General features: G+C 41.9%; 1 protein-coding gene across 1 annotated transcript in view; it reads left to right on the forward strand.

Moving 5' to 3' along the window:
• Enpep (glutamyl aminopeptidase) overlaps positions 1-24,002 on the forward strand; it is a 90,691-nt gene that overhangs the window by 56,814 nt on the left and 9,875 nt on the right. The window contains exons 14-17 of the mRNA XM_070022462.1: positions 19,667-19,817; positions 20,776-20,849; positions 21,463-21,567; positions 21,730-21,900. Of these exons, the coding sequence (XP_069878563.1) occupies positions 19,667-19,817; positions 20,776-20,849; positions 21,463-21,567; positions 21,730-21,900 (501 nt within the window). The remainder of the gene's footprint in view (positions 1-19,666; positions 19,818-20,775; positions 20,850-21,462; positions 21,568-21,729; positions 21,901-24,002) is intronic.

Here is a 24,002-nt window from a genome sequence, read left to right on the forward strand (position 1 = left end):
TAATCTTAGTTACTTACTCAGGAGGCTGATATCTGAGGATATCAGCCAATCTTGTCGCCAATTAACTAGAAAAAAAAAAAAGTGGAGCTCACTAGGTAGAGCACTAGCCTTTGGCAAAAAACAGCTCAGCGGCAGTGCCTAGCCCTGAGTTTAAGTCCCAAGATTGGTGTGTGCATGTGCATGTGCACACACACATGTGTGCACACACACATATACATATAAACACTGTGAAGTTTCCATAAATTTTTAAATTAATTACAACATGTAAGTATTAATCACTTCTAGCATAAACAGCCAAGGCCAATATTTTTTCTTTTTTTATGTTTTTTATTGTAAAAATACTGTACAGAGGGGTTACAGTTACATGAGTAAGGTAATGCATACATTTCCTATGGAACATTGTTACCTCCTCCTTTGTTTTTTCTCTACCATTCCTTCCCTCCCCACCTCCCCAATTCCTCCCTCCCCTGCCAAGTTGTAAAGTTTGTTTTCAACATAGTGTCTTGTACATCTCATTATTACAATGGGTCAACCTGTATCCTTATTTCAGCATTTTGTTATTTCCCTTCCCCTCCCCAAGTTAGAAAATGTATATACAAGATGCAGGGCACTGACAACATCAAATACAATGAAAACAGGGGTTATACCGGGGGAAGAACATACAAGAGAAAAAAAATCACATAGTACATTTTGAATATGTTAAAAAAAAAACAATAGCAAGAAAGAAAAAAACCCACTGTGTCCTTATCTTGGGGTTCATTTCACTTAACATCATCTTTTTTTTTTTTTTTTTTTTTTGCTATGACTGTGAATTTATTTTTTTTTTTAATTTTTTTTATTGTAGAGATACTATACAGAGGGTTACAGTTACATGAGTGAGGTAATGAGTACACTTCCACTTCCTCTTGAACATTGTTACCCCCTCCATTGTTTTCCCCCTACCATCCCCTCCCTCCCTCCCTTCCCCAAGGTTCTTTTTTTTTTTTTTTTTTTTTTGATCGTGATTAAGTGATTACTTAATTTCCGGAAATTCACAGTATTGTGGAATAATGATGCTCATTTAAAGTCACAAGTTCATTCTAACTTTCCTGGAGCAAATTGTCTATCACAGTCTGTAATATATAACGGTGCTCATATGTTATATACCATATATGTGATCAGCAGCATGGGGATATTTAGTAGTGGTTCAACCAGATGAGTGGGAGTTCTTTGTTTCTTAAGTCCTGTTAGTTTTGTCATATCACCTAACATTTTGGATTCATCATCCACTTATCAGGGAGACCATGTACTGTTTGTCTCTTCGTTCTTGGCTTACCTCGCTCAACATGATTCCTTCTAGCTCCATCCATTTCCCTGCAAATGCCATTATTTTGTCATTTCTAATGGCTGCATAATATTCCATTGTGTATAGATACCACAATTTTTGGATCCATTCATCTGTGGTGGGGCATCTAGGTTGTTTCCATATCCTAGCTATTGCGAACAGTGCTGCAATAAACATGGAGGTGCACGTGTCCTTGTATATTGGTTCCTGTTGTTCAGGGTAGATGCCTAGAAGTGGTATGACTGGGTCGTAAGGGAGGTCAATCTTTAGCTTTCTAAGGACCCTCCAGACTGCTTTCCAAAGTGGTTGTATGAGTGTACATTCCCACCAGCAGTGTAATAGCGTTCCTCGTTCTCCACATCCCCTCCAGCATTTGTCGTTGGCTGATTTGTGGATGTGGGACATTCTGACTGGGGTAAGGTGGTATCTCAGGGTTGTCTTTATTTGCATTTCCTTCACCACCAGGGATGATGAACATTTCCTCATGTGTTTCTTTGCCATTTTTATTTCTTCATTTGAGAAGTCCCTCTTTAGTTCCCTTGCCCATTTAGTAATTGGTGTGTTGGGTTTGGGAGGGATTAGTTTCTTGAGTTCCCTGTATATACAGGATGTTAACCCCTTGTCTGATATATTGCTGGTAAATATTTTTTCCCAATTAGTTGGTTGTCTTTCTAGCTTGGTTGCGATAGCTTTATCTGTGCAGAAGCTTTTTATTTTAAGGTAGTCCCATTTGTCGAGTCTCTCTCCAATTTGTTGTGACCCTGGGACTCTGTTCAGGAAGTTCCTTCCTGTGCCTATTAGTTCAAGTGTCTCTCCTACTCTGTCCTGCAGTAGTTTCAGAGATTCAGGTTTAATGTTAAGGTCTTTAATCCATTTTGAGTTGATGTTGGTGCATGGTGATAGGCTGGGGTCCACTTTTAGTTTTCTGCATGTGGCTGCCCAGTTTTCCCAGCACCAGCGGTTGAAGAGGCTGTGTTTCTTCCATTGTATGTCTTTGGCTCCTTTGTCGAATATCAGCTGGCTGTAGGCCTGTGGATTTATTTCTGGATCTTCTATTCTGTTCCATTGGTCTTCGGGTCTGTTTTTGTGCCAGTACCATGCTGTCTTTGTTATTATAGCTCTGTAGTAGAGTTTGAAGTTCGGCATGGATAGCCCTCCCATATTGTCTTTATCCCCTAGAATTGTTTTGGCTATTCTAGGTCTTTTGTTGTTCCATATGAATTTTTGGACTGTTTTCTGTATTTCAGTGATGTACGTCATTGGGATTTTAATAGGAATTGCGTTGAATTTGTATATTAGTTTTGGAAGTATTACCATCTTTACTATATTAAGTCGGCCTATCCAGGAGCATGGGAGGTCTTTCCATTTCCTAGTGTCTTCTGCAATTTCTTTCTTTAACTTTTTATAGTTCTCATTAAATAGTTCTTTTACATCTTTGGTTAGGTTAATTCCTAAATATTTTATTTTTCGGGAGGTTATTGTGAATGGGGTTGCTCCCTTTATTTCCCTCTCTTCCTGTACATTATCAGTGTATAGGAAGGCAACTGATTTTTGTGGGTTTATTTTGTATCCTGCTATTTTGCCAAAGTGATTTATGATTTCTAAGAGTTTGGGGATGGAGTTTTTGGGATCGTGGAGGTATAGTATCATGTCGTCTGCAAAAAGGGATAGTTTAACTTCTTCTTTTCCTATGAGGATCCCTTTAATATCTTTTTCTTGCCTTATTGCCCTGGCTAAGGGTTCTAGGACTATATTGAAGAGGAGTGGAGACAGTGGGCATCCTTGCCTTGTTCCTGATTTTAGGAGAATTGGTTGTAGCTTTTCCCCATTAAGTATAATATTGGCTATTGGTCTGTCATAAATGGCTTTTATTGTTTTTAGAAATGTTCCTTCTATTCCTATTTTCTCCAGAGCTTTTAGCATGAATGAATGTTGAATTTTGTCAAAGGCCTTTTCTGCATCTGTAGCGATAATCATGTGATTCTTGACCTTGGCTCTGTTGATATGTTGGATTACATTTATTGACTTACGTATGTTAAACCATCCCTGTGTCTCTGGGATGAAGCCTACCTGGTCATAGTGAATTATTTTTTTTATGTGTTTCTGGATTCTGTTAGCTAGAATCTTGTTAAGGATCTTTGCATCTGTGTTCATCAAGGAGATTGGCCTGTAATTCTCCTTTTTGGTTGGGTCTTTGCCTGGTTTGGGGATGAGTGTGATATTGGCTTCGTAGAATGAGTTTGGGATAGCTCCTTCCTTCTCTGTTTCTCTGAAGAGCTTGAGGAGTATGGGTATTAGTTCTTGTTTAAAGGTCTTATAGAATTCTGCTGTGAATCCATCTGGTCCTGGGCTTTTTTTTGTTGGAAGACTTTTGATAGCTTCCTGTATCTCATTATAGGATATTGGCTTATTTAATTGGTTAACTTCTTCTTTGCTCAGTTTGGGCAACTTGTATTTCTCTAAAAATGCATCCATTTCTGCCCGATTTTCTTCCTTTAGAGAGTATAGCTTTTGAAAGTAGTCTGTTAGAATTGTTTGGATATCTTGGGTACGTGTGGTGATGTTTCCCGTGGCATCCCTAATCCTATTAATATGGGTTTCCTCTCTTCTTTTTTTAATTAATCTAGCCAATGGGCCATCAATTTTGTTTATTTTTTCAAAGAACCAGCTTTTTGTTTGGTTTATTTTGGTTATGGTTTTCTGATTTTCTAATTGGTTAATCTCTGCTTTTAATTTGGTTATCTGGCTTCTTCTAGTAGCTTTAGGTTCCATTTTTTCCTGTTTTTCTAGCTGTTTTAATTGCAACATGAGGTTATTTACTTGGTCTGTCTCCATTCTCTTGATGTGGGCACTGAGGGCAATAAATTTGCCCCTCAGGACTGCTTTTGCTGTGTCCCACAAGTTTCTTTGTGAGGTGTTTTCATTTTCATTGAGTTGTAGGAAGTGCTTTATTTCTTCTCTGATCTCTTCTGTTATCCAGGCATTGTTAAGGAGTGTGCTGTTCAATTTCCATGTATTGGAGAAATTTCTGCGGTATGCTTTGTTATTGAGAGCTAGCTTGATTCCACTGTGGTCAGATAGGATACAGGGGATTATGTCGATCCCTTTGTATTTGCTTAAGTTCCTTGCATGAACTATGATATGGTCTATTTTGGAGAAAGTTCCGTGAGCTGCTGAGAAGAATGTGTACTGTGTTGTTTTAGGGTGAAATACTCGGTAGATGTCAGTTAATTCCGCTTGAAGTATGGCCTCTCTTAATTCGGTAGCTTCTTTGCCAATCCTCTGGTTGGTAGACCTGTCCTTTGGTGAGAGTGGTGTGTTAAAGTCTCCTAGTATTATCGTATTGGGATCTATTTTATTCTGTAAGTTTGAGAGCATTTGTTTGACATATCTGGGTGCACCAATATTTGGGGCATATAAGTTGATGATGGTTATATCCTCCTCTTGGATTGTTCCCTTTATTAATATGTAGTGTCCGTCCTTGTCTTTCTGTACTGATTTTAATGAAAAGTTTATTTTGTCAGATATCAGGATAGCTACACCTGCTTTCTTACTGGGGGCGTTTGATTGGTAGATCCTTTTCCACCCCTTCACTCTGAGTTTGTTTGTATGTTTGGCTGAGAGGTGGGTCTCCTGAAGGCAACAGATGGATGGGTCTTGTTTTCTTATCCAGTCCTCAGTTCGTTTTCTTTTAATTGGCGAATTCAGCCCATTTATATTAAGAGAAAGTATAGAGAGATGCATTGTTGTCCCTGCCATTCCGTTTTCCTAAGTTTTTCTTTTTTCCTTTCCTCCTGTGCTTGCTCAGTTAGACTTTGAGTAATGCCTGTTTGGGGCAGGCCCCAGTTCCTGGCTGCTTTCTTCAGGTTGTGTCCCCCCTCTTAGAATTCTTTGTAATGCTGGCTTAATGTTTATGTATTCATTTAGTTTTTCTTTGCTATTAAAAGTTTTCAGTTCTCCATCAAATGTGAATGCTAGCTTTGCCGGGTAGATCAGTCTGGGTTGGCAGTTATTGGCTCTCAGGGCTCGTATGGTGCTTTCCCAGGCTTTTCTTGCATTCATTGTTTGTGTGGAGAGATCTGCAGTAATTCTTATTTTTTTCCCATTGTAGTATAGCTCCTTCTTCATTTTTGCTGCATGCAGGATTGTTTCCTTATTATTCAGATCTATCATTTTTACTATAATGTGTCTAGAAGTGTTTCTCCTGGGGTCTTGCTTGTTGGGTGTTCGATAAGCTTTTGTGATGTAGTTAAGATGGTCGTTTTTGAGGTGGGGAAAATTTTCATTGATTATCTTGTTAAATAGGTGTTGCATTCCCTTGCTCTGGAATTCCTCACCTTCGTCCACTCCAATTATGCGAAGGTTAAATTTTTTAGCATTATCTGCTTGCTCTTGAATATCCCTTTGGTTTAATTTGAGTAATTTTTCCATATCTGTCACTTTTTGGTCCAGTTGGTGTATTCTGTCTTCTGTATCTGACACTCGACCTTCCATTTCATTCACTCTGTTGACAGTGGCTTCTATTGTGGTTTGCATGGAGGAAATGGATCCCTTTATGGATTCAATGTTGGTTCTCAGAGTACTGATCTCACCTCTCAATGAGGTATGCATTACCTCTAATTTGGCGTTTATCTCACTTCTTATTGAGGTTTGTGCAGCTTCTATTTTTGCATGCATCTCTTGTTTGATACCCTGTATCTCTTTGGATAGTTCATCCTTGTGCTCTTTCAATTTCTGATAAATTTCTCGCTTTATTTCTTGAGTCATTGCCTCCAGCAACCCTTGGAAGTAGCCTTTGTCTTCCATTCCTGCTTTGCTCCCACTGGGGCTCTCCCCTGTGTGGCTGCTGGCTTTTGAGGTGAGCTTGCTGTCCTGGGTGGTAGTAAACCTTGTGATTTTTCTCTGTGATTTTCGCATGGAGGTTCAGGAGACTGCTCTTCAATTTTGTTTTGGTGTGTCTGTCTTTGCTTGGTTGCTGATTCTGTATTGGTAGAGAGAGTCTGTGCCTGATCTGGGTTCTGTTGGGAGCCTATTTCCAGCTGCTATTCTGACTTACTTAGGATTCTCAGCTCTCTGCTGTAGATTGCTGACAGTTCCCGCCTTTGGAAGGGTTGAGCAGCCTAGACTGCTTGTGTTTGCTCCTACGGGTGCTCTTGTGAAGAACAGATGCTCTGGATGCACTCTCCCAAATGCTGGAGTCTGCTATGGGCTCCTGATGTGTTTTTGTTTATTTGTTTTGGGCTGGTTGTGGGCTTGAACTCTAGGTTTGGGTGCTGTCCCTCAGCTTTTCAGCTCAAGGCTGGCACCCTACCGTTTGAGCCACAGCACCACTTCTGACCCTTTTTGCTTTTGTGATGCTGAGGAATCAGATCCAGGGCCTCATACATCCAAGACTATCACTCTATTGCTGAGCCGCCTTAACAGTCTGAGCTCCTGCTTACTATCAGGTGCTGGCAGCCTGTGTTGCCCAATTCCCAGTCTAGGGTATATGGGTGGAGTTTTGGTGGGGTTTGGGCTTCTCTTGTCCTGGGCCTCCAGGTCTTTTGTTGTCACAGGCGTGCTTCCCGGGGGAGTGTTGTTTCCTGGTTTTCTCCCCTCTGTTGAGGCGTATGCTCAGCTTTTTACTTCAATTGGGAGGAGTTGGTTGTGTTGTTCAGGTGCCGGATCCCCGGGCTTGGTTCCGGCCCCAGCCTGGAGCGCGCTTGTTAGGCCTGTGCTGATGTGTATACCCCCTAGGTTATACAGCCTGGGGGACACAGTTCAAATTTCTTCTACTGTTGGTAGTCTTGACCCAGGGGCGCTGTTCCTGGCTTGGGCATTTAAGCTCCCTTCCAGGGGTGCTCTTGCTCTAGCCTGGCCAGCTGAGTGTGCTCCACGGGCTGGTGGAGCTCTCAAACAGTTCCCAGTTTTAGTGGGTCCTGTGGTCCGGGTGCTGGGGTAGGGAGTCTAGGTCAGGGTCTGGGGATTCCCTCCAGCTCTGGTCTCCCTTGAGGGATACACTTCCCCTGTGGGGTACTCACCCTGGAGCTGGTTGTTTCTGTGTGGTGTAGGTCGTCAGTTGTTGTTGCAATCCGGGCTGGGTTGGGCGGTGGTGGCTCTGTGTGATTCTTTTCTGTCTCTGCCTCTGTCGAAGCTGTTGGGTCAAGAGTGTCCACGCTCAGGCAGCTTCTTCTCGGTACCTCTGGGGCCCAAGTGACCCCGCCGGGTTGTTGCGATCGTGATCGGGCGGGCGGGTGGTCTGCAGACAGGACCCTTTGTCGCGCCGAGCCGCTTTGGCGGGATGGAACCTCTCTGCTCGGGTGGAGAGTGCTGGATCGTTGCGATCGCGATCCGGCGGGCCGGGTGGTCTGCTGCAGGTCCTTTTGTCACTCTGCTGATGCCGAGCGACTTTGGCGGGATGGAGCCTCTCTGCTCGGGTGGAGAGTGAGGGGTGGGGGTGGGATCCTCGTGGAGACTCCCGGCTGGTAGGTTTCTCTGTTCCTGGTGATCTGCTGTTCTGCAAACCAGTACCAGATGTTCTGAAAGTGGCCCCCTGTGTCTCTGCTGTTTCTCTGGGGCTCCCACAGCCCCCGCCGGGCCGGCTGGCCGGCGGCTTGGCGCGCTGCCGCGCGGCCAGTAAAGGTTGGGGGAGGGGTCTTCGCTTTTCTCTGTTTTGAAATTCTTTTCCTCTTTCTTTTTTGTTATTCTCCGCCTCTGGTTTTTCTCTGAGTGTTCGTCTTTTTGTTGTTGTCGGTCTCTTGGGGAGATTAAGCGTTGGAACTCGAACTCTCTTTTTGGTTGGAGAGAGCTGTGGCGTTTCCCTACTGCCCCGTCGCCATCTTGGTCCCCCCTCCACTTAACATCATCTTATATGGTCGTATGCACATAGCTTTTGACCTTTTCTGCTTGTTCTACACTTATACTAGTTATTCCAAGGCCAATATTTTGAGTATTTTTGTTTTCCTTGGTTGTTCTTTTCAGAAAATTTTTAATGAATCTCCCAACCACAGTACTGATTTTAGTCATTTACATACACACAACACTCACTGCCCTATTGACTTTGAGTATGGTTTATTCTCTTTCAGAGGCTTTGAGCTAAGCAGGAATGATATTTGCAAATGCTCAAAAACACAAGTAGCTCAAGTGCAGAGAACCTGGCGATCAAGAGGGCTTGTTCAATCCATAGTACTGAAGGGGAAAAAGAAAAGTATGACTTCATAATTTGATGTAATAAACAGTGTGTTTTATTAGTGTGGTGAGCCCATGAAATCCCTGTACAATTTTAGGACTAGAATTGCCAGATCTTGTTCAGGTCCCTGGAGATAAGAAGCATGAAACATGAGACTCTAGGATTGATCAATGCCCTGTTGAGAAATTCTGATTTAGGTACTGTTTGGGAATTTGACTTTTGATCTCATAACTTGAAGGGATCCTGAACTTAGGAAAAAATAATCAATGTAGATGGTGGGATAGTATCCACAGTACCTTTTTTTACCCTTCTCAAATCATCTAACACTAGTAATTCAACAAGTATTTATTAAATTTAAGTAGCAGCACAGGCAATTTGGTTCCTGTGGGTTTGTGGTTGCGTCATTGTAAGGTAGTGCAAGTGCTGGTCCTCTCATAAATCCTCTGTCCGGGCTGAGGGTGCGTTTGATGGACCCCCATCTTTTCCACAGTGTGGGATTGTCATTACTTATTCGTTGCCTGTTGTCATTTCGGTCAGAGTAGGTACCATACTCAGCAGATGAAGGCACATGGAGACTCAAGTTGATGCTCAATAAATACTTGCCTATGGCTGCTAGAACAGAGTACTAGCAACAAAGACTCTAGAGATGGAATGCCTAGATGATATATTGGAAGTCATAAAATCTCTTTTGTCATTTTTCAAGGTAGAAATTATAGGGTTAAAAATAAAAGAGGATGGCCAGGCGCAAGTGGCTCACGCCTGTAATCCTAGCTACTGAGGAGGCTGAGATCTGAGGATCACAGTTCAAAGCCAGCCCGGGCAGGAAACTCCGTGAGACTCTTATCTCCAATAAACCACCAGAAAACTGGAAGTGGTGCTGTGGCTCAAGCGGTAGAGCACTGGCCTTGAGCTAAAGAGTACAGGACAGCACCCAAGCCTAGAGTTCAAGCCCCACGACTGACCAAAAAAAAAAAAAAAAAAGAGGCTTTTAGACAGGCACTAATGGCTCACATCTGCAATCCTAACTTTTCAAGGGGCTGAGATGTAGGGATTAAAATTCAAAGCCAGCCCAGGCAGACAGATCTGAGCGATTCTTATCCCCAGCAAAAGGACGGATTGGAGCTATGGTTCAATGCGACGGACCAGCTCGGCCGGAGCACTGGGACCGACGGGACAGGGATCTCGGGATAGGTGGGCAAAGGAGTCGGAGAAGTGACAAACAGACACAGACTCAAAAGAGTTGCATCTGAGTGTATCTTTATTGAGGAGAATTAACATTTTTATACAGTGTGTGATTGTGACATAGATTCTTTGTTTATTTAAGCACGTAATCAATTTTTTAAAGGCAAAGCATTGATGAATTACATGAAAATTAATGACTATCCCACCAACTGTTTAAGCTAAGTGGTGCAAAACAAGTCTAACATATTGTTTAATAGAATACGTCATCTATTCAGCCTTTTTTATGTTTAATAATTAACAAAACTAAGACAGGGCTGTACTTACATTATACTCTTTTTAATTTTATCCAACTAATTTCATCTTTATAAGCTCTTGTATAAGGAAATGGTTCTTGGTTGGTTCAGGAAATATGTTACTAACTTTATATTTTGTGTGAAAACACCATCTATTCCCTATAATGTAAGTTGAACTAAACTTAATCATAACTGTTGGGAGAATCTTTCTTTTTCTTTTATAATCAGAGGTCCCTTCTTTTTAGAACTCTCTAAACTACTGGGATAACTCTTTCTAACTTAGTTTAGTTCATTGATTTTGTCTGTTAGACATATCTAGAAATTTTAAGTCTTTATATTTACTATTCATGAGCTGCAAAACTGCTTGTGAAGTTGTAGGAGTTTCTGGAGGCAACGTCACATCAGATGATAGATTGATTGGGGGATTGCCCACATTTAATCTTTGGCCTTAGTCTTTATTACTTTAGAGAAGCCATCTCTATTGGACTGGAAAAATACAACATGCTCTGTTCACGGATCAATGGAAAAATAGCCAAAATGAGAATAAAGACAACGAATGTACAGCCAAGAAGAATATAGTAAGAATAAAGGTAGAGGCTATAAAGGTGCAGCCAAGTGTATGGGAAGCCTTGAACCAACACCCCCTTCCTGGGGGCATGCTTCCTTGAAGCTCTTTGTCCAACACAATCTCTCACGCAGACTCCGCAGAAGGTGGCGTGGCACCCACTGGTCACAGAAAGATGTCCACTCAGCTGGAAATACCAGGAACCACTGGAAATGAAGAAACTTAAGTGTTTGACCTTGTTTCTCTGGCCAGAGACTATTCATTGAACTTGCAGTCCCTTATTTTGTTGTCGAGGTCAAATCAGAAGCCATCTATCCACCACAGGCAGCTTTATGGAAGTGCTCCGCCCACCTGCGCTGGCTTCTCTTTGCTGAACCCAGCTAAGGACTCCTTGCAGACACATCTTCATGGCTGCTTTGCCTGCTGTGATCTCTGCTCCTTTCCAAACGCTTGCTTCGGCAGCTTCCTCTCCATTGTGCCTCTCGGACTGGGTTCTCAGTGGTTGGATACTGAGCTGCTTGTTAGAGGAGGAAACAAGAGTTGTACACAATGGCAGGCCTGAATTGGCCTGGAGGCAGGACAGACGCTCTTCCAGGTGGGACTTGTCAGGGCACAGGGCAGGCATCCTGCCACTGGGCCCTGAGTCACTGTGGTGAGCAGCAGTCACACTGGAACTTCTCTTTCTCAGAGAACAACGGGTTAATTCTGACCAGATTGTCTTTTTTAGGGAATCCAGTTCTCCACCAACTCCTGGGGGATGCCTGGGGCTTGAGTCTATGCCAGGCTCCACTCCTGTCCAGAACCTTTCATTCCAAAAGTTTCAACCAAGTGTACGTGGCGTGTCAGTTCAAGAGGCATCAGCCTTCAGCAGAAATGCTAAATGAGAGCTCTAAGTCTTGATTTCAAGGCCTAACACATGTGCACACACACATACTCTCTCATTCTCTCTCTCTCTCTCTCTCTCTCTCTCTCTCTCTCTCTCACACACACACACACACACACACACACACACACACACACGATTCTCTTATCTTTTATCTCCCTGCTTTCACTGGGTCCATTTCTTTATAGGTAAAATGGAGATAAAGTTCTGGTGAGAAATAAATGAAGAAATGAATCTACACCTAAAAGATTATCTGAATTGTAGAAAGTACTCAATTAATTATATTATTAGACAAAAAAAATCATCCACCATTGATTATAAGCAGCAATGGCCCATTTAAAGTGGTTCTTTTCTGGGGGTTGGAGGCATGGCTTAGGTAGCGGAGTGCCAGTCAATGAGCAAAAGCATCAGAAACAGAGTTTGAGCCTCTGTCTCAGACTGATATATAGATATAGATATAGATATATACAGATATATGTTATTTTGAATGTATAATCTGGATTCCCTTTGTATGATGCTTGCTAGTGAATCTTTAGGTTTAATCTCCTGGACAGAAAGTAGCTTCATTATAATGGTCATTACATTACAGTATGCTATTTGGTCACTTAATAAATAACAAGTCAAGGACCTTCCATGCACAAGGCACTGCTTCCATTCTGGGAAATTATGTGTGAACACAGCTGATCAACAAGCATTTTTAAAGCATCACAGATTCACTTAGAATTTTTTTTTTTTTTTGGTGCAAAACCTTCCAGATACACCTTGTAGCATGACCTTTTAACTAAAACTTCATGTCTTGGCCACTGAAAATGACAAAGAATTGCAAAGCCACTGTGGCTTAATTCCCTTCACCACACCCTGTAGATGGGTCATTTTGCTCGAAGACGAAGTAAACACCTCTTGAGCTGCTCTTTCCAGGGAACTGAGCGTAAAGCAAATAACTCAATGCTTTCGACTCTGTTGAAAGACTTTCTTACATTTTCTCAACTCTTTGGCTATGACCCTATAGGAAAAAAAAAAATGAGGAGCTAACGAAAGGAAGAAAGTGAAACAAATTCAAAAGACATACTGCAGGAAATCAGGTGAGCTGTCACTTGGCCTGATTTACTTCTGCAAGGACTCAGAAAAAACAGACTCCACCAAAGCCAGTAAGATCTGTGCCCAAGCCAGGCAGAAACTTGGGAGAAGATGAGGAAAAGTTGAAAGATGTAGTTACCTGGGTAAGTGCCGGTGGTAGGGTTAGAATTTACACAGTCAGGTGTAGGTGCTCAAAGGACCTGGATGCTGTTCTGACCTTGTGTTTGCTGAAAGTTAGCACTCTACCACTTGAGCCACAGCTTCACTTCTGGATTTTTAGGTAGTTCAGTGAAGAAAAGTCTCACAGACTTTTCTGCCCTGGTTGGCTTCAAACCAGAGTCCTCAGATCTCAGCCTCCTGAGTAGCTAGGATTATGGGCGTGAGCCCCTGGTGCCATTGGTAGTTACATGCTTCATTACCCCTGTGCCTTCAAGATCAATGTGAAGAGCTAGTGCTACTGTGGATACGTGACTCTTTCTGGTCAACTTAAGGAACAAAAATGCATCTATCATTTTTCTAGTTCCCTCCCATCTTAATTCTAAAATATTCAGTCAAGTCAAATTATTGATAGTTTTGTTCTTTCCTGATTGATTTTGTTTTTAATTTTCAGTAGTCATAGTAGCACAAGATGCATTGTACTCAGGATCTGGCTTGTTGAACATTCTCAGTCTTTCCAATGTTCTCCCTCTTCTTGTGCAATCTTATTCATTCCAAGTTACATAGTTCTAGTTTTACATACATACATTGAAGATAATGACTGTGTTTGCCTACCCTTCCTCTATTCATCTGCCCCCTTCTCCTTGGCTTAAACCCCTGGTAAAACATGTCTGCAAGTGTTCATTTGACATTTCGAACCCCTACCCCCCCAATTCAGGCAAGGTTCAGACCAGCCACATGCAGTGGGGAAGAGCACTCTTGATGTCTGCTTGTTTTCCTTGTTTAGAATGTCTCTTTTCTGGGGCTGGGAAGGTGGCTCAGTGGTAGAGCGCTTGCCTTGCATGCTCAAGGCCCTGGGTTCGATTCCTCAGCACCACGTAAGCAAAAAGAAAAAGCCGGAAGTGGAGCTGTGGCTCAAGTGGTAGAGCGCTAGCCTTGAGCTGAAGAGCTCAGGGACAGCGCCCAGGCCCAGAGTTCAAGGCCCCACGACCGGACCCAAAAAAAAAAAAAAAAAAAAAAGAATGTCTCTTTTCTTCTGCTGCTCTCCTGCTCCCTTCTCCCCCAGAGTTGAGACAGGTAGTTCAGGGAGGGAAGGAAGGCAAGAGGCAGGAAGACTCTCCCATATTACCTCTCTTTTGATCTACTCTGAACTTGATGGGTGTTTTGGGTTTGTTTGTTTGTTTTGTTTTTTTTTTGTTCAGTCATGGGGCTTGAACTCTGGGCCTGGGTGCTGTCCCTCAGCTCTTCAGCTCAAGGCTAGAGCTCAATCACTTGAGCCACAGCACCATTTCTGGTTTTCTAGTGGTTTATTGGAGATAAGAGCCTCATGGACTTTCCTGCCTGGGCTGGCTTTGATCTGTGATTCTCAGATCTCAGCCTCCTGAGTAGCTAGGGTTACAGGTATCAGCCGCCAGCACCCAGCCTTTGTGACTCTTATCCTTGGGTGGTATTTCTCATGGTATTTTTGCCCCCATATTCATTCTGTGCTGAAGGTCTTTCTCACACCTTTCTCTGGAGGTGGCAAAGGAGACTGAGTCACCTTGGTCCATAGATGTATACACAACTCCTTCGTCCCAAGAATGGCTGGAGTGGCAGGTTGCCCAGTCAGTGCCATGCCTTCACTCTCAAGTTGGAACACTAGCCAAGCACAGATTCACCTGTTAGGTCTCTCAGGGGATCAGCTACTAGGCTGCAGTGACAACCTGCCCCCTGCCCACTCCATTGAAATCTATCTCCCCAGACTTGAATTGAGGGGAGAGGACGGAACACCCCACCTCCACAAGCCCTATTGAAATGTCTCACCCTCCGCCAGCTCAGCTCACCCTCATACAGACTCCTGGTGGGTTATCAGTGGAGGGTCACAGAGACCAGTTTTTGTTTAGTTGCTAGAATTGAGTGGCTGAAATCAGGGTCTAGGCACAGTCTCTGAGCTTTTTTGGGGGTGCTCTACCACTTGATCCACATCTCCACTCCTCTTCCAGTTTTTTTTGGGGGGGACTTTCCCATCTGGGCTGGCTTTGAACCATAGTCCTCGGATCTCAGCTTCCAGTGCAGTTAAGCTCAAGCTACCAGCACCTGGCACAAAGACTTGTTCTTCACTGTGTTAGTTCTGGAATTAGTTCTGATGGTCTTAAGTCTTGGTTTGCAATCAAGATGCGTAGTCTTAGAGAATTGCTGAAACAGGCAAAAAAAAAAAACCCAAAACTTTTTCGCTGAATCTTTTATCATAGGTATTTTTTCCCTCCAATACTAAAGTTTCAATTCAGAGTTTCATCCTTTCTTGTTTGGTACTTTATCACTTGAGCAATGCCTCCAGGCTGGCTTTTTGCTAGATATTTTGGAGATTAAGTCTCACAGACTGTTGCATCTGGGTTGGTTCTGAATCATGATCCTTGAGATACCAGTCTCTTGAGTAACTATGATTACAGGCTTGAGCCACCATTGCCCAGCTAATTTTATTTTCTAGTTTTCCGTCTTAATAGCTTTGATTGTGCTCTGCTGTCTACTGCCTGCCAGGAGAAGGGTGGGTAGGGGGAAGAGTCATTAGGTGAGGGGAAAATGACAATGAGACACTGTCATGGACTGCCTTAGTTCAGCTAATGATCCAGGAGGAATGACAGCCAACCAGGGTGTTAGTGGCTCATGCCTGTAATCCTAGTTACTCAGGAGGCTGAGATCTGAGGATTGTGATTCAAGGCCAGCCCAGGCAGAAAAGTCTATGAGGCTCTTCTCTCCAATTAACCACCAAAAAGCCAGCAGTGGAGCTGTGGCTTACATGGTAGAGTTCTAGCCTTGAGCAAAAAAGCTCAGGACAGTGCCCAGGCACTGAGTTCAAGGTCCACTACCCACAAAAAAGAAAAAGAACAAAGAATGGCAGCCAATCATCCTTCCTCTAATACCAATTTAGAAGGGCTGTGTTGATTTTACCTATAATACATCTCTTGAATACATCAGCTCATTTCTGCCTTTCTGCCATTGTAGACACCGAGTTGGCAAATATAGACCACCCAGTAATTGTAGGCAAAGCCAAAATTCTAGTTATCCATATCAGTGTAACATTCTTTTATTTTGTTGTTTGGTTGGGTGGTTAGTCATGGGACTTGAACGCAGGGCCTAGGCACTGCCCCTGAGCTTTTCTGCTAAAGGCTAGCCCTCTAACACTTTAAGCCACAGCTCCACTTCCATTTTTCTGGTGGTTAATTGGAGATAAGAGTCTCACAGATTTTCCTGCTGGGGCTGGCTTTGAACTGTGATTCTCAAATCTCAGCCTCCTGAGTAGCTAGGATTACAGGTGTGAGCCACCAGTGGCCAGCTTCAGTGTAATGCTGTGTAACATTGTTACAGGCATTTTCAGAGGGGAGCACAGTATAATGCAGAGCTGTATATGAGACTTCTATGGCTGTCATAGGGCTATCATGAAAAGACAAGACAAGAAGGGATAGGGAAAAGCATCAGAGATTTAGCTAATTATAAAGAAGCTGTTTGAAATGAGACATCTAGTTTAATTGGCAAGAAGCTAGACAACTGGAAAGATTTCAGTGCTCCTCAACTCACCGGAGGCCTTGCTTGGACTTAGTTCCATACAGGCCTCTCTCTGAACCATTTTTATTGTCCCACGAAGGGGTCATGCTTGATGAGATCTAGGAAAACTCTCAACCACAGAGTGACCTTTCCTACCTGACAAGACCTTGCTCTTCACTCAGGCTCTTCGAAGGACTGAGTAGTTTTGTCATATTATACCCAAGAAAATAAAAATCAAACATTCATCTGAATGAGTCTCCTAACAGTTGGTAGTACCTTGGTTCAAGAAAAGAAAGCAAGGATGCTCTTTGCCCTTCATTCCATTTGCATTTAATACACACTTTCTTTAAATTGTCTTTTCCTGCCTCCCGATACTGTGGATTCTCCTAAAATGCTGTGATTTAAGTATCCCAGAGATGTAAGTATGCCACATACACCCACAGTGTCAAATGGGAGATATTTGAGTGAAGAGAAATTTCACCAAACCTGACCTTCAGAATTGTTCTTTGTCTATAGACTTAATGAGTTGGGGTTTGTTACCCGAGGTTGGGAAAGAATGCTGTCTTGGATCGAGTTACCCAGAAACAGAGGCTGAAGTGAAGGTTCTTTAAGAGGTTTTGGAAAAGAGTAGTCTCCCAAGATGAGGAATAAGAGGCAGGACGGTGTAGAGAAAAATGTTGAGCAAGGTGAGGTCTCCTTGAAAGTGTAGCTTTGCGAGATTCCCTTAAGAAGCTATAAACTGTACCAGAGAGTGGGCCTGACTTGAAGGAAGGGAATTGTTCCTTTCTATTCATGAATCAGGCAATCAGTGGGCAGGAGTGGGGATTTCATAATGTCTTAGGCAAGATAGATGGTTTTGACCAGAGTTATTTTCTGGAGCCATGAATCATCTGGGCAGTGTAAAGGGATCTGGGCCAGGAACTGCAAAGTCTTTGTCCTAAAAATGGTGCCTCCTCCCTCCCTTCCCACTCTCCCTCTCTTTTCTTCTTCCTTCCTTCCTTGCTTCCTTTTTTCCTTCCTTCCTCCTTTCCCTCTCTGTCTCTTTCTTTTCCTTCGTTCCTTCATTCCTTCCTTCCTTCCTTCTTCCTTCCTTCCTTCCTTCCTTCATTCCTTCCCTCCCTCACTTCTTTCTTTCCCTCCCTCCCTTCCCTCTCTTTCTTTTTCTTTTTCCTTCCTTCCCTTCCTTCTTCCCTCCCTCCCTTCCTTCCTCCCTCTCTCCTTTCCTTCCCCCTCCCTTCCCTCTTTTTTTTCTCCTTCTTCCTTGCTTCCTCCCTCCCTCCCTCCTTCCCTTTCTCCCTCCCCTCCTTCATTCCTTCGTTCCTTCGTTCCTTCGTTCCTTCGTTCCTTCCTTCCTTCCTTATTTGCTTCCTGCTTGCTTGCTTCCTTCTTTCCTTTTTATTTTATCAGATACTATAGCTTGAACTCAAGGCCTGGGTGCTGTCCCTGAGTTTCTTTTGCTCAAGACTGGTGCTCTACCACTTGAACCACAACTCTATTTCTGGCTTTTGGGGGATTAATTTATTGGAAATAAGAGTCTCACAGACTTTCCTGCCCAGGCTGGCATTGAGATTTGATCCTCAGATCTCAGTCTGCTTGGTAGCTGGGATTCCACTGTCACCAGGCCTAAAAGCCATTTCTTAACATGGGCATATCTGAACTACCTAGGAACTTGTAGGTAGTGTACATTCTGGACCTTACCCCCAAACTGGATGAGAAACTATGCGAGCAGGGCTAGATCATTTCTCCAATATCAGGTGCTGATGACTTGTGCTCAAATCTGAGACTTCTGGAGGTTCCAGATGCTACTGCTGTTCTTCTGATACCGGATGCCCTTGGGTGCCATGGAAAGAACTGCAGAATGGCATTCTTTGTGGGGAATGAAATATCCATCCACTCCTTTCTCAAAGTACTATCCACAAACAATTCAGTTTCCATCCAGTATTTGGGCTCTGGAACTCAGAAAAGCGATGATGCCAAAAGAGAACTATTGCATATCTGTAAGGTATATTAGGAAAAACAAGGCACCAGATAGTATGTTGATTTTTCAAGTGTTCCAGTACATAGCATTTAGTCACAACTTTGGATTACTGGATTGCTTTCATCTGATAGATCATTCTTTTGGCTTTTGTAACCATAGCTCATTCACCTGAACCCTCTTACCTTTTAGAAATAGCCTCTCTGGTTTCTTGATAGAAGAATCTATTATCTGTCCTAAACTTTCCTGAGGCTCCTCACTAATTTTATCCCTAGAAAGATAGCTACTCTACAAATGTTGAGAAAATATTAGTTGTATATAAATGTTACATCTACTTGGGTACAAGATTCTTCAAGGGTTGTTAACAAACATTCTCAATAAAACAATCCATTTCTCAAAGGTATTTCTACTTTTATTAAAGAAGGTTGAATAATACAGAATAGAAACTCTCTGAGAAAGTGCAGGAAGTGAGAGAAGAGAAAGAAAGAAATCAGCTCTGAGAACTGAAGACATGCTCTGCATCGTCTGTCCTCAGGACAAATCATATCATGTTATGTATGATTCCTACATATTTCTCTTTTTTATTGTGAAAATACTGTACAGAGGGGTTACAATTACATGGGCAAGGTAGTGAGAACATTTCTTATCAAGCATTGTTGCTTTCTCCTTTGTTTCCCCTTCCAACCCCTTCTCCGCCCCCTCCTCCTACATATTTCTCTGACACTAGTTTGTTCTCTAAAAATCTTAGGGGAGAAATCAAGACATGATTGTATTATTTCCCTATTTTGAAAATGGTCCCAATCAAAATAGCACACAATGATCACTTAATTATCTTAACATGTTAACATTTGTCCTAAGAGTCAAAATACACTGCTGAAAAGCAGAATTTCTATCTACTTTCCTCAAAACTATACTAAAACTAGAACTATAATAGGTTCCTGAATAGGATCTGTAATAGGTTTCTGAAATTCTTTCAAAGGAGGCTAAAGTTAGACTCCTTAAGCATTAGAATGTCAATAGTATCTTCAAACTTTCTGAAAAGGAAAATAGTTTTGATTGTGAAGAGTATTAGGAAATGTCTGAAAAAGGAGCTATTACAAAGAGAAATATAATCTTAATTTTAACGTTTTAAGCACTTATGATTCACCAATACTGTGACCAATGCTTTCTTTTTATGTACAATTAAATAATTTCAACATAACATACTACAATGATATATTGAAGGTATATGTTATACTATTTGTATATGATAATTGTATATTAATTTATGAGCTTAACTTTTTAAAATTATTAATCCTCACTTAACCACTGTAGCAAACTGGCTTTTGTGTCATCTAAAGTTTTGCTGCAGTGACTTTTCAAATGTACTTCTTATTCTATCTCTCTCATTACAAATGACTACATTATTTTACTTTGTACTAATGTAGCCTTTTGAACAATGTTAGGATTGTTAGTTCTTTCAATTGAATGGAAACTAAACTCTGTCTTTTTTAATTCATTGTGCACTTTTTTCTTTCTCAGAGCTCAGCATCTAGATTACAAGTTGGCTCTCAACTTGACCAGGTATCTCCAAAAGGAAGAGGACTTTTTACCCTGGCAGAGGGCCATCTCAGCAGTTACCTACATCATTAGCATGTTTGAAGATGATAGAGAGCTTTATCCAGTGATTGAGGTGATGTGAATGCTAAAATGGTATCATGGTTAGAAATAGGGTGACCTTGGAGTGAATTTGTTCCTGGGGAACCCAATGCATATTTCCCATCAAATGAAAGCAAAAGAAAAGTACAGTGATTAATTAGACTAATGAGGACAGAAAGCCTGTCTTTTCTCTTTCATTTGAAATGAATCAGTATTTGTAGTTCAACCTGCTGCATAAACGTATGGATTTCAGCATTAGAAGGAATCCAATTATTAATGTTTTCTTGAAAGGTTCTGACTAGAACCTATCTTAAATGGCTTTTATCTCTGTTACCAAAATACAACATTTTCTCATTGTTACTGCTGGTATTTCTACACCAGGATTTTATTAACAGATGGTAATTCTTCATACCTTCTCTTTGTTTTGTGGTTTATGTAGCACTTTGACAAGGATGCTTGTAATTTTAAACAAATTCTGGCTATAAATCTCTAGCTTAGTCAGGTGGCAGTGCCCATGTCTGTAATCCTAGCTACGCAGGAAGCTGAGATGTAAAGATTGTGGTTCAAACACAGCCCCAGCTGGAAAGCCCATGACAGTCTTATCTACAATTAATCACCAAAAAAAAAAAAAAAAAAAAAAAAAAAAGCCAGAAGCAGAAGTGTGGATCAAGTGGTAGAATGCTGGCCTTGAACCGAAAAGTTAAAGCTTAGGCCCTGGGCACTGTCCCTTAGCTTTTTTGTTCAAGGCTGGCACTCTTCTACTTGAGTCACTCCTTTTCCAGCTTTTTTGCTGGTTAACTGGACTTTTATCTGCAAGATATCTCTTGGATTTTTATCTGCAGATCTTAGCCTCCTATGTAGCTAGGATTACAGGCCTGAGCCACCAGTGTCCAACTTGGATAGAAAGATTACATCAAGGCTGCAGATGACCCTAACGGGAGACGGGATAAGGACTAAATGGTTCCTCATGCTCCACCATCCTTTTGTTTCAGGAATACTTCCGAAGTCAAGTGAAGCCCATTGCCGACAGTCTGACATGGGAAGATACCGGCAGCCACATCACTAAGTTATTTTTCACCTTTTTTACTTCTCACTCTATTTTTTAAAAAAATATTTTTAAGTAGTTGTACAAAGGGGTTTCAGTTCAACATGTCAATTTGTGAGTACAATGCATCTCAATCAGTGTCACCCTTTTATCCACCATCTACCTCCACCATCTCTCCCAACCCCACCCGTCCCCCAACATTTCTCTTTCCATGAACGTTGAACATTATAACTACATTTGCCCACCATTCTTCTCTCCCTGTGTCTACCCTCCCTCCCCTCCATTTCACTCCTCCATCCCCCTAACACACCTTCCAGCTTCCTGATACTCATATTGTGAAATTGTAAGTTAGTTTTCAAAGGAGTTACACCATTGGAATTCGCCCCTACATAAACCACTTCACTTATGTTGGTTGGGTCCAGATACACATGATCTTTATATGGTTATGTCTATCTGTATAATTTAGATTGAACTTGTAATATATGAGAAAGCATGTGTTCTCTTGTCTCTCTGTGCCTGACTTTTCACTTAACATAATCTCTCACTAAGATTTCTTTAACATGGCTTGGTGTGTCTTAAGACAAGTTGGAAAGTATTTAGAGGCCGTGACTTGGTGTTGGTTTGTTCTTTGAAGGTTGCTCCGGGCCTCTGTGCTGGGGTTTGCGTGTAAGATGGGAGACAGAGAAGCCCTCGACAATGCTTCACGGTTATTTCAGAGTTGGATTGCTGGAAATGGAAGGTGACTGTCTATCTTGTTTTCTTTTCTTTTCTTTCCATTTCCTGGAGTTCATTCGATACATACTATTTTATATAAGCAGAATCAGTCTTACGTTCACTTCAAGAAGACTTTAACCTGAGCAATGATGATATGACATCTCTGAAATGCTCTTTTTCCTCCTAGCATTCCTGTGAACCTCAGGCTTCTGGCCTATCGGTATGGTATGCAAACATCTGGCGATGAGACTTCATGGAATTATACTCTAGCTCAATACCAGAAAACCTCATTGGCTCAAGAAAAAGAAAAGCTGCTCTATGGTTTAGCATCCGTGAAAAATGTTACTCTTTTGGCAAGGTAAGGTTGCTTGTTTCTTTTTACAGTGCTAAGGAATGAACCTGAGGCCTCAGGAATACCAGACAAGTGCTTTAACCTCTGAGCTTCATTCCCAGCCCAAGCTGGGCTTTAATTTTACCTATGTGCATAATGTTCAATAGTTTATATGTCATGGTCTCTCTAAAACTCTACTTTTCAAAAAAAAAACTCTCTTTCTTGAGCCAAAGCGCCACTTCTGGCTTTTTCTGCTTATGTGCTGCTGAGAAATCGCACCCAGGGCTTCATGCATGCAAGGCAAGCACTGTACCACTGAGCCACCTTCCCATCCCTCTATTAACATATTTTATAAGAAATAAAATAAAGGCTGGGAAGGTGGTTCAGTGATTGAGTGTTTGCCTTGCATGCATGAGACCCTGGGTTGGATTCCTCAGCACCACATAAACAGAAAAAGCCAGAAGTGGTGCTGTCGCTCAAGTGGTAGAGCACTAGTCTTGAGCTGAAGAGCTGAGGGACAGTGCCCAGGCCCAGAGTTCAAGCCCCATGACCAACAAAAAAAGTAATAATAGAAAATAAAATAAAATATTTTCAAGATGTAATATTGGTATAAAACAGATAGAAATGAAGCTGGGTGCTGGTGGCTCACACCTGTAGATCTAGCTATTCAGGATGCTGAGATCTGAGGATGACAGTTCAAATTAAGCCCTGGCAGGAAAGTCTGTGAGATGCTTATCTACAGTTAATCACCAGAAAACTGGAAGTGGAGTTGTGGCTTAAATGGCTACAGCATTAGCTTTGAACAAAAGAGTTGAGGGACAACACCTAGGCCCTGAGTTCAAGCTCCATAATGAACATAAATAAATAAATAAGTTGAAAAATATAGAAGTATAATCCCATGTGACAGTAGATCATTTCCAGTCATGAGCAATGCCTCAACATTTAGTTCAAACCCAGGGCCCTTCTATTTTGTCCTGCTCAATGTGTTGAGTGTCTAGCAATCAAGCTATTGTATTATACATATAGTATGTGTTATTTAAAATAAATTTAATTAAAATTACATAAAAAGCATGGTCCTCTTGACATCTGCCAGCACATTGCTGTAACCCATTACCTTACGGCATTGTACTGATTGCATCTATAAAGGCAGTTGGTATACACTAAATGATTTAGTAAGACTCTTGCAAACTAAGAGATGGAAGCTAAATTACACAGAAATCCAAGGGCTCACCACCCCAGTGCAGTTTCTAGTTCAGTACATGCTGAGGTATTCTCTCCAAGATGGAAAACAAGTGCCCATACCTTATAACACCTACCAGAAAAAAATATTGTTTTACTGCATGCTGTCACTGTTTTTTTTTTTAATTGGAAACAATATATCCCACAATGTGTTATTTCAACCATATACAGACTCTCAGTTTGGCCTAAAGGAAGTTTTGCAAACAAGTCTGGGATGTAGTCAGGGCTTTGCTAGAATTGCTTTCTTATCTGAATCCTATGATAAATGTGCTGTCTTGCAGATGAGTGTGTGTAGGTTTGCCTACACAATGACAAGCACACAAAAGGTAGTATCTAGTTCCTATATGAGTGTTCCCATGCTACTGGGAGATGAGTCAGTGTGACAGAAACAAATATTGCACACTAGTTTTGTTTGCCAGCCTCATTTTGAAATTGATCTTTAAACTACATAGTCTGTTAGAATAAATGTTCAACCGTCTAGAGTTCTTTCCATCGCTATGTTCTTCCTATACAAGTCGCAGAAGTCATTAAGGAGTGATGGACACATCTGCTATCTTTGAGGTTTTGCTTTATGGAGCTTTCCCCCAGTTTGGGGTCCTGGATCAGAGCCCACTAAGTTCTTATTGCTGGAACATGTTCTGTCTTCCAGAGTTGAAAGTGTGGCGTTTGTCATCTGATCTGGTCCCGGAGTACCTGTGCTGCGTAGCACTTTTGTCTTCCCAACAGTCCTTTCCGTAACCCCACGAAATCTTATCGAGAAGAAATGTCTAGGTCCTCTACACAGTGCACAAGTTAAAAGGCCTAGAACTGTGCCTGCAAACTCATGCATACATTCACTTTACCTTGCTTAGGACACGCACATGGTCATTTTCGCATATCATCCATGTTGG

The sequence above is a fragment of the Dipodomys merriami genome, unplaced genomic scaffold (assembly GCF_024711535.1).
Source record: "Dipodomys merriami isolate MVZ:Mamm:240054 unplaced genomic scaffold, mDipMer1.0.p SCAF_15, whole genome shotgun sequence".
In the NCBI taxonomy this organism is placed as follows: Eukaryota; Metazoa; Chordata; class Mammalia; order Rodentia; family Heteromyidae; genus Dipodomys; species Dipodomys merriami.